Source organism: Gopherus evgoodei, chromosome 1 (genome assembly GCF_007399415.2).
Source record: "Gopherus evgoodei ecotype Sinaloan lineage chromosome 1, rGopEvg1_v1.p, whole genome shotgun sequence".
In the NCBI taxonomy this organism is placed as follows: Eukaryota; Metazoa; Chordata; order Testudines; family Testudinidae; genus Gopherus; species Gopherus evgoodei.
In genome coordinates, this window is record NC_044322.1 from 362,777,837 (window position 1) to 362,788,407 (window position 10,571).

Consider the following 10,571-nt stretch of genomic DNA (forward strand, 5'->3'; position numbering starts at 1 on the left):
TGTGCTGGGTACATTTATTGTCTGTAGCCAAGTTTTATTGAAATGAGTCATTTCCTTGAACCCTCGCACACTGTGTTTTCACACAGGTTCTGTCTACCTAGTGCAGTGGCTTCAAGCAAACGAAAACCCACATATAGCTCAAATGAAGGCAGGTCACGTGGTAGTACCCCTGGAGGAATTCTTTCCTAATGAACTGCTCTTCCCATGAGGAGGTGGCATGGGATTAAAGAAATGCTGGGATAGCCATTTTCTCGTCCTCTTGGCTTTGCAGTGAAGGCAGGGTTGTTCCCTGATCCAGTGGCTCCCTGTATTCCTTTGCTTTAGTAGTTCTGTCTTTCTCTGCTTAAGGCTAGCTGTGGTGGGGATATATTCTGTTTCGCCTTCCTTCCCCGAGGATGCCCCTGAATCCAAGTCCTCGGTATTTATGTCTGAGAAGTCACTATCACAGACAGTCTGCTGGCTGAGCTTTGAGACGAACCTTGCTTGCTTGCTTTCTAAGTAGGCCCAGGCTGCGGCCACCTCTGAATAGAAGGCAGGATCAGCAGACTGGCAGGTGTGCTTTTTGTTTTGCCCATTGAAGAACTTGCTGAGGAAATCCCAGACGTTGAAGCTGCTGTGACGCATGCAGACAGAGTCCCTGGGAACTAACAGAAGAAAAATAGTTTAGCAGCACTGTAATCCATAGTGACCCTTACTCCATGGTGGTAGTGCCTTCAGGTTCTCTTTCCTTTGAAGGGCTAGGAAGGCTGATAGAGAGCAGGCAAACCTGATATAAAAATACATCCTCACAGGCAGCAGTGGGCAAAGCTTACATCAGTGGATACAGACCACATCCATATAGCTAAAAAACCCCAAACATGGTAGGCCATGCCTCCCTTGAGAAACCTCCCTTATGTCTAATCCTAACCTGACCTGCTTTAGTTTAAGGCCACTGCTTCTTGTAATAGGTTCTTAGTCAACTTAGAAAATAGGTCTCCCCTTTATGAGGTTCCCCTTCACTTTCTCAGACAAAGGAGAGCCTAAGGCAGAGATCCTGTCTGTATTCATGTAAACTAGCTGTGCTATACCATCACCTCCACATACCCAAACAGAAGTTTGTAGGACAGCAGCAGTCAAGGACACACAGCAGCCTGGCAAGGAAGCATTGTGCAAATACATGGCCAAAACATGGACCGCTTTGGCCTCCAATGGATCATGGGTTTTGAGGGCTGAATCCAGTCTGTTCCAGGAGGAGCAAACCCTCCTTCTCTCCCTCCAAAGGATAGGTATCACTAGAGCCTGGAACTCACCACTAGTGAATTTCCTGTTTCCAAAAGGAGAATACCCTGGGTAGGGGGTAATTTGACCCTTAGGTCATATCCTTTAAGTATTTGTACAGAATTAATAGAATGATCCTACCTTCTCTTCTTACTTTATTCCTTTAAAAACTGGGCAAGAGAACCTGTGGCTCCTTAGAGCAATATTATAGCTCCTGTCATGGCCCATGTTACATACCACATGGATTCAGAGCCTGTTAATCTGTGCTGCCAGACATTAACCAGTCTCACATGGTTGATAGGCCGGCAACCACTCTCATTTTGTACTGGTGAAGATGTTGTGCATGAACAGAGGAGAAGGCAGGATATCTAATCATTGCATAACACTGGCAGTGACAAAGCAGAGATACGGGGATGATCTTGAAGAGTAACATGGATAGGTAAAAGTAAAGGCTTAGATGCATCTTGTATACCAAATTTGATTAGATTTGTCTCATTCCTCATTTCTTACTTGCAGGCAGCCTGACTGTGTGTACTCAGGTGGCGCAGTCTGTAGTAGCTGGCTACATGTAAACTTGGCAATTCCTGCATCAGGGAAGCATTGTTTAGCATGGAGGGCGGAGTATCATGTAAGTTGAACAACAGCCTATCTGTAATAAAACAATGAATCCTGCACAAGCAGTGTCTGCCTCCCTTTTCCCCAGGGGTTTGACTGCCACATTCACACTAGCCCTGAGTTACAATTATTTAAGTCCTTTTACATCAGACCGTCCAATCTGTTGATCATCATTTTTGCATTTATTTATATTCTGTTTTGTCACTATCTTTTTAAATGGTGAGCTACCCAAATCTGTACACGCTGGATCAAATTCAGCTCTGTTCATGCTGGAGTTCATGTGAAGTTCATACTGTTCAGTGGAGTTATTCTGGATTTACACATATGTAAATGAGAGAATTTTTCGCATTATTCTATGTGGGGCCTTACTGATGCTTCATACAGAAGAATTATTACCCCCTTACAACTAAAAACGCTTCTTTTTAGAGACCACATTTAATTTTTAATCCTCAGTCCACTCTCTCTCTTTTTAAAACCCTTTTGATAGCCTAATAGAACTCAAATTTACCTTCTGATTTGCTAGTCCCTTTGCCAGAAGGTAGTCCTTTATCTCGGCGTTTCTGGAGAATCTGTGTTTCAAGAAAACATAAATATATATCGTATTGAGTTTGCTATTTAGAAGGATTTTAAATAATTTCTACTCAGTGGATACTGCAACAACGTACAACACTTGTTTCTTAAGTGGGCTAGTGAAAGATGTCACCCTGACTGTCCTGGAGAATAAAGTTGACTATGCATATAGAACACATATAGCAATGGCAGCAGCAGGGCAATGTGGAGAAGCTTGCACTGCTGCTGAGCCTCAATACTGACTTGGAAGAAACCTTCCAGTGATGGGAGGAGTGTTCAGTGTCTTTGGCCTTTGTGCTGAGACTGCCAATAAGTGATAATGAACTTTGTGATGAGAACATTTGTCCACTGGAAACTGGACCGAGACCCCACATTTATTTCTCATGGGCCACCAGATAGTCTTTGAGTGGCAACATCTTTCAATACAAACTTGAGTTGGACTTGTACCAATGATGTGGCGGTAAAAGACTCTGTCCATTACCACTCCTCTGAGCCATCCAGTTCAGCCCCTTGTAGCACAATTTATTATTAGTAACTGGTGATTAACAAATAATTATTACAAATAACACACTGGTTTTAAAATAGATAGAGGCATTCTACTGCCCCCAATGCAGCTTTCATTCATCTGCATCTTCTTTGCACAGCCTCTTTGAAAAGTGCTGAGTAAGAATGAGTAGGAACTTCAGGATTTGGCCCATTATATGTAAAGAGTCATCAGCACCACTGGGAGAATCCTCATTCTGACCTCATTTGCAGGGTGCTCGTTTTACACCATTGTAACAACACTGACTTCCAAGGAGATACTTTTGATTTTTACAGAGAGGTAAGCAAAATTAGAATCAGGATCTTCAACTTCCTAGTGGTCCCCCAGTTTATTGTGTGTCTGAAATTATAAGCTCCTTGGAGCAAAGACCATGTTTTCTCTTTGCCTTGGAGGATGCCAAGCACACTGATGGAGCATAGTAATTAATAATAATATATTTTTACAATGTAAACTCTGTGGACAGGGATAGGGTTTTTTTGTTGTTGTTATTTATGCATACAGGGTCTAGCATAATAGGGTCCTGATCCTTGACTGGGGCTTCAAAGCACTGTCAAGGTAAAATCAATTTAAAAAATAATACTCTTACCCAAATATAAGCGTGGTTGATGAGAGTTATAGCCAAAATGCCAATACAGTATGAAAGCAGGATTTGCCCCACAACCCCACAAAAGTCTTCATCATCCCCGTCACACTCCCTGTAATCTGGTTCTTGGCTGGCGATAGCCTCTACAGGGCCAGTATGTAAATAAAGCCACCAAAAATAGAGAAAAGGGAATCCCATTGAGTTTAGTTGATTAAGACACAGCATAATGTCGTTTCTCTATTAGGAAATGGGATGAAAGAGATCAGGGTGGATTCAAATGCACCATGTGATACCTTGGTAACCTATTGTTGACATGTATTTGTTCAAGAGCTATCACAAGAAGTGGTTAGAACATGTTGATGACATCATTCTTGGAACCATAGTAACACGGATGTATAATCTAAGCACAAAGAAGACCTATTGTATTATGTTGTGAAGTTGCATTTGCTCCAAACTTTATGTGTTTAAGTTTTTAGACCTGTTCCTCTGAAGTGCCGGGTGCCTTCAACTCCATTTGAAGTTCATGGGAGCTCAGGAAAATTAGTGCCTTCTAGGATTGGGCCCCTAATGTTGCACGAAAATTCTGTTTCCATTTTTATGTTTCTGTTGCTTTTGTTCTGAAGTTTGGGAAACGGATCAAAGATTGAAGGGCTTCCAGAAAAACTGAAACCCTTTGATCACACACTGGCCTGATGGGCTGGCTCTATAGCTCCATCCTTCACCCCCTTCTTCTCTTTCCTCCCTTCCCCAGGGCAATAGTCTTTTCTTACTATGTGCCTGTTGTGGGCACCCACTGCTCCTGTCTTTGGGTGGCTGGCACAGCTGCTACTGCTAAATATGTGTTTGAAGGCCAGCTGCAGTTCTGGGTTCCCCCTACACTGTTCCTCTCTCTGTTGCTGCTCCCCTTATGGTCCCAGTCTTCTGCTCCCACCCAGTCTTCTCACCTCAAAATGTTGTTGTGACAGAATCGCCAGGGTGCAACCTGGGACTGTGCCCCCTTAACTCACTAATCCGGGTTGTCCCTGTCAATAACTTACTGGTGACAAGCAGAAAACCCCTCCAGATGCTGTTACCGCTTAGTACAACCACATATGCAGCCCCATACCCAGCCAGATTGTAAGAATGCTCCCAGAGCCACTCACAAATCATGCAAAGGCACCAGCCAAATCCTCCCAGCTCCCAGCCTGTACTACCAGAATATACTATCTTGCAACTCCTCGAGACCTTTTCTTGAGCAATTCAAGTTTATTAATTGATTCATCATTTCATGAATGGAAAGCGGACAAGCAGATTTACCAAGCACTTCAGTCAACCCACTGATAAGGTTAAACAGTAGAATAAGTTTATTGATTACAGAAGATGGATTTTAAGTGATTATAAATTATAGGCAAGACTCAGAGTAATTACCAAGGGAAAATAGAAGATAAGGACACAGTCTAAATTCTCAACCTTATTAAACTAGGCAATATCTGAACTAAGCTGTTTTTCTCACCCCGCTGGATACTGCAGGTTGGTTACAATCTTTCATATGCAGGCTCTCCCTGTTAGCCTGGGAACCAGTCTCCTCAGCTCCAGTATTCTCCCATTGCCTTCAGTGTAGATGGGAGAGGAGAAAGGATAAACTATGTAGCCTCTGCCCCATTTTATATCCTCATTCCATGTGCTTGGAGAACATAAATCCAAGCATATCTAGGCATTGCTGAGCCACCAGACAAGGTTGGGCAATTGCCCTGTTGTGGTCTTGCACAAGTGAGTCACTGAATTGTAACTCCCTTGCTGGACAATGGCTGTTGTTGCTGGTTTGACACCTGCCCAGGTGTGGGTTACTTCCCTTCTTGTTGTCTCTGGGGAGCTAATAATATCTGAGCGATTCCGCAACTCACAGCATATTTTAGTGACTACCTGTAGCGAGTGATGACTCCTTGGCGTGGCGCCTCCTGCTGGTCATCTCAGGAATTAGTTCTTCCTCAGCAGATATCTTCACAGCAGTTGAGTCACTGCAGCAGCTAGAGAGGTATCTGATCCCAGAAACTAGAGAAGCCACCAGTAGTCATCACTGTCTGACAGAGCAGAAGGACCTTGAGATGATCGAGAGGGAATTGTGGTGGTGTGTAAATCTAATCTTATTTACAATCCAAGAATGTATGGGTTCCGCCTGTAAATAAAAGTGGATACCTGTGGTCTGTATGAAATCTTCCCCTCCCTAGATCAGCACTTATTATATGTTAGTGTAAATAGTTAAGTATAATATGTTGAATTGATGAAATGTTATAGGTTATATTAATATATTAAGTGGTTATATTATGATATGTTATAAAGTCTGTGTCTTTGTTGCGGTGCCACTTCATTCTTTTAATTGTAACTTTTATTATACTTATTTCTATGCTTTCCTGATGTATCTAACATTGTAATTATTTTTCTAAATAAATATTATTTTTGTTTTCAAAGAAATTACTGCTTGTGTGCCTATTTGTGATCGGAGGGCTTTATCCTTGTCCTTTCAAGGGTCAGCAAGACTAGCTTACTCTGGGGCGCCCTCTGCATATCAGAGAGAAGCACCCTGGTAATATCCTGGAAATTTCTTTAGGGCAGACCACAACCTTGGTTACCAGATTGGATAAATTATAAATTAAGGTTTAAAATCAAAAGCTTTATTTTTAGGTAACATCACTGGCTTAATATAATTAGATCCAAATTTTCTGGTAACACTGTGAGGTGGCAAAATTTAAAGACAATACAAAACTACTCAAGATCATTAAGTCCAAAGCTAATTGCAAAGGGTTACAAAGGGATCTCACAAAACTGGGTGACTCGGTGACAAAATGGCAGATAAAATTCAATGTTGATAAATGCAAAATAATGTACGTTGGAAAACATAATCCCAATTATACATATCAAATGATAGGGTCTAAATTAGCTGTCACTACTCAAGAAAGAGATCTTGGAGTCTTCAAGGATACTTCTTGGAAAAATATCCACTCCATGTGCAGCAGCAGTCAAAAAAGTGAATAGAATGTTAGGAACCATTAGGAAAGGGACAGACAATAAAATAAAAAATACAATGCCACCATATAAATACATGGTACAGGCATACCTTGAGTGTGCAGTTCTGGTCACCTCATCTCAAAAAAGATATATGAGAACAGAACTGAGAAAACTACAAAGAAGGGCAACAAAAATGATTAGAGACATGGAATAGCTTACATACAAGGAAACATTAAAAGGACTGGGACTGTTTAACTTAGGAAACAGATAACTGGGGTGGCTGTAAGAGAGGTCTATAAAACCATAAACGGTGAGGAGAAAGTGAATAGGGAAGTGTTATTTACCACTTCACATAACACAAGAATGAGAGGCTCACTCAAGGAAATTAATAGGCAGCAGGATTAAAATAAACATAAGGAAGTACTTCTTCATACAGTGCAGTCAACCTGTGAAACTTCTTGCCCCATGATGTTGTGAAGGCCAAAAGTATAACTGGATTCAAAAAACAATGAGAAGTTCATGGAGGATAGGTCCATCAGTAGCTGCAAGCCAAGATGATGAGGGATGCAACCCCATGCTCTGGGTGTCCCGAACCTCTGACTGCCAGAAGCTGGGACTGGATAGATCACTCAATAACTGCCCCATTCTCTTCATTCCCTCTGAAGCATCTGGCATTGGCCACTGATGGAAGACAGGATGCTGGGCTAGATAGACCATTGCTAAATGACCCAGTATGGCCATTCTTATGTCATGTTCCTATGCCAGTGCTTCACTAATGTCATGTGGATGTGTCACCATGTGGTACAGGACCATTACAGCCAGGTGCCAACATATCACTAACATCATGCTGACACGTCACCATGTGGCACTGAACCGTTACAGCCAGATGCCAATGCGCCACTGTTATGCTGATGTCACCATGTGGTACTGTTATCGTTATGGTCAGGTGCCAATGTGCCACTGACATATCATCATGCGGCGCGGCATGGTTACGACCTGGTGCCAATGTGCCTCTGTCACGCTGATGTGTCACCTTCTGGCGCTGTACCATTATGACCAGGTGGCAATGGGCCTCTGTCACACTGAGGGGTCACTGTGTGGCACTGTAAAATTATGGCCAGGTGTCAATGTGCCTCTGTCATACTGATGGGTCACAGTGTGGCGCTGTACCATTATGGCCAGGTGCCAATGCGCCTCTGTCACGCTGATGTGTCACCTTCTGGTGCTGTACCATTATGGCCAGGTGCAAATGTGCTTCTGTCACGCTGATGTGTCACCTTCTGGCGTTGTACCGTTATGGCCAGGTGGCAATGGGCCTCTGTCACACTGACGTGTCACCTTCTGGCGCTGTACCATTATGGCCAGGTGGCAATGGGCCTCTGTCACGCTGATGTGTCACCTTTTGGTGCTGTACCATTATGGCCAGGTGCCAATGGGCCTCTGTCACGCTGATGTGTCACCTTCTGGTGCTGTACCATTATGGCCAGGTCAGGTGCCAATGCGCCTCTGTCACGCTGACGTGTCACCATGTGGTGCTGTAGTACAGTTCCAGCCAGGCGCCAATGCTTCAGTCACACTGACGTGTCACCGGGTGGCACAGTTCTGTTACAGTCACACGTCAATGCCTCGCTGACGTATCACTGTGTGGCACCACACTGTTAGAGCCAGGCACACTGTCACCCTGACGTGTCACCATGTGGTGCTGTAGTACAGTTCCAGCCAGGTGCCAATGCTTCAGTCACACTGACATGTCACCGGGTGGCACAGTTCTGTTACAGTCACACGCCAATGCCTCGCTGACGTATCACTGTGTGGCACCACACTGTTAGAGCCAGGCACACTGTCACCCTGACGTGTCACCATGTGGTGCTGTAGTACAGTTCCAGCCAGGCGCCAATGCTTCAGTCACACTGACATGTCACCGGGTGGCACAGTTCTGTTACAGTCACACGCCAATGCCTCGCTGACGTATCACTGTGTGGCACCACACTGTTAGAGCCAGGCACACTGTCACCCTGACGTGTCACCATGTGGTGCTGTAGTACAGTTCCAGTCAGGCGCCAATGCTTCAGTCACACTGACATGTCCCCGGGTGGCACAGTTCTGTTACAGTCACACGCCAATGCCTGGCTGACGTATCACTGTGTGGCATCACACTGTTAGATCCAGGCACACTGTCACCCTGACGTGTCACCATGTGGTGCTGTAGTACAGTTCCAGCCAGGCGCCAATGCTTCAGTCACACTGACATGTCCCCGGGTGGCACAGTTCTGTTACAGTCACACGCCAATGCCTGGCTGACGTATCACTGTGTGGCACCACACTGTTAGAGCCAGGCATATGTCACCCTGACGTGTCACCATGTGGTGCTGTAGTACAATTCCAGCCAGGCGCCAATGCTTCAGTCACACTGACGTGTCACCGGGTGGCACAGTTCTGTTACAGTCACACGCCAATGCCTCGCTGACGTATCACTGTGTGGCACCACACTGTTAGAGCCAGGCACAGTCACCCTGACGTGTCACCATGTGGTGCTGTAGTACAGTTCCAGCCAGGCGCCAATGCTTCAGTCACACTGACATGTCCCCGGGTGGCACAGTTCTGTTACAGTCACACGCCAATGCCTGGCTGACGTATCACTGTGTGGCACCACACTGTTAGAGCCAGGCATATGTCACCCTGACGTGTCACCATGTGGTGCTGTAGTACAGTTCCAGCCAGGTGCCAATGCTTCAGTCACACTGACGTGTCCCCGGGTGGCACAGTTCTGTTACAGTCACACGCCAATGCCTCGCTGACGTATCACTGTGTGGCACCACACTGTTAGAGCCAGGCACAGTCACCCTGACGTGTCACCATGCGGTGCTGTAGTACAATTCCAGCCAGGCGCCAATGCTTCAGTCACACTGACATGTCCCCGGGTGGCACAGTTCTGTTACAGTCACACGCCAATGCCTGGCTGACGTATCACTGTGTGGCACCACACTGTTAGAGCCAGGCACAGTCACCCTGACGTGTCACCATGTGGTGCTGTAGTACAGTTCCAGCCAGGCGCCAATGCTTCAGTCACACTGACATGTCCCCGGGTGGCACAGTTCTGTTACAGTCACACGCCAATGCCTCGCTGACGTATCACTGTGTGGCACCACACTGTTAGAGCCAGGCACACTGTCACGCTGACGTGTCACCATGTGGTGCTGTAGTACAGTTCCAGCCAGGCGCCAATGCTTCAGTCACACTGACGTGTCCCCGGGTGGCACAGTTCTGTTACAGTCACACACCAATGCCTCGCTGACGTATCACTGTGTGGCACCACACTGTTAGAGCCAGGCACACTGTCACCCTGACGTGTCACCATGTGGTGCTGTAGTACAGTTCCAGCCAGGCGCCAATGCTTCAGTCACACTGACGTGTCCCCGGGTGGCACAGTTCTGTTACAGTCACACGCCAATGCCTCGCTGACGTATCACTGTGTGGCACCACACTGTTAGAGCCAGGCACACTGTCACCCTGACGTGTCACCATGCGGCACGTTACCATGACAGCCAGGCAGCAATGCACCCGTCATGCTGACGTGTCACCGTCAGGGTTGCCAAGGCTGATTGAAGCTTTTCTGGGAGGGTTTTTTCCCAACGTGCCGTAATGTCATTTGTTTAACTATCCCATTAAAATCTCCTGGCCCGCTTCCAACGGTCCCCGGGAGATGGATGCCGATTCCGGAAGGCTCACTCCAGGCCAATCCTGGAGGGTTGGCAACCCTACCGCGCGGGACGCATGCGCCCGCGCCTCCTCCCGCCACAGGACCGGGCATGAGAGGTGGCGGGGGCGCTAGCGGATGAGGGCACTGCCGGCTCGCGCGGCCTCCCCGCCCGCCTCCATCGCGCCTCACACACGCTCCCTCCAAAACGGCACAGCTGAGAGGAGCAACGGCTGACAGCGCGAGCGCGCCGTCTCCCCGTCCCCATGGCAACAGCCCCCTCCCTCTCCTTTGGGAAGGCTTCGCTTCCGGCCGGCGGC

At 46.5% G+C, this 10,571-nt stretch overlaps 1 protein-coding gene across 1 annotated transcript; it reads right to left on the reverse strand.

The window, feature by feature from the left end:
• Window positions 1–153: 153 nt before the first annotated feature.
• On the reverse strand, window positions 154–3,767 carry SSMEM1 (serine rich single-pass membrane protein 1). Its single transcript, XM_030554439.1, has 3 exons — window positions 3,573–3,767; window positions 2,381–2,441; window positions 154–644 (listed from the first exon to the last, which is right to left on the reverse strand). Exons 1-3 carry the CDS (start codon window positions 3,765–3,767, stop codon window positions 154–156), a joined length of 747 nt encoding a protein of 248 aa, XP_030410299.1.
• Window positions 3,768–10,571: the final 6,804 nt, after the last annotated feature.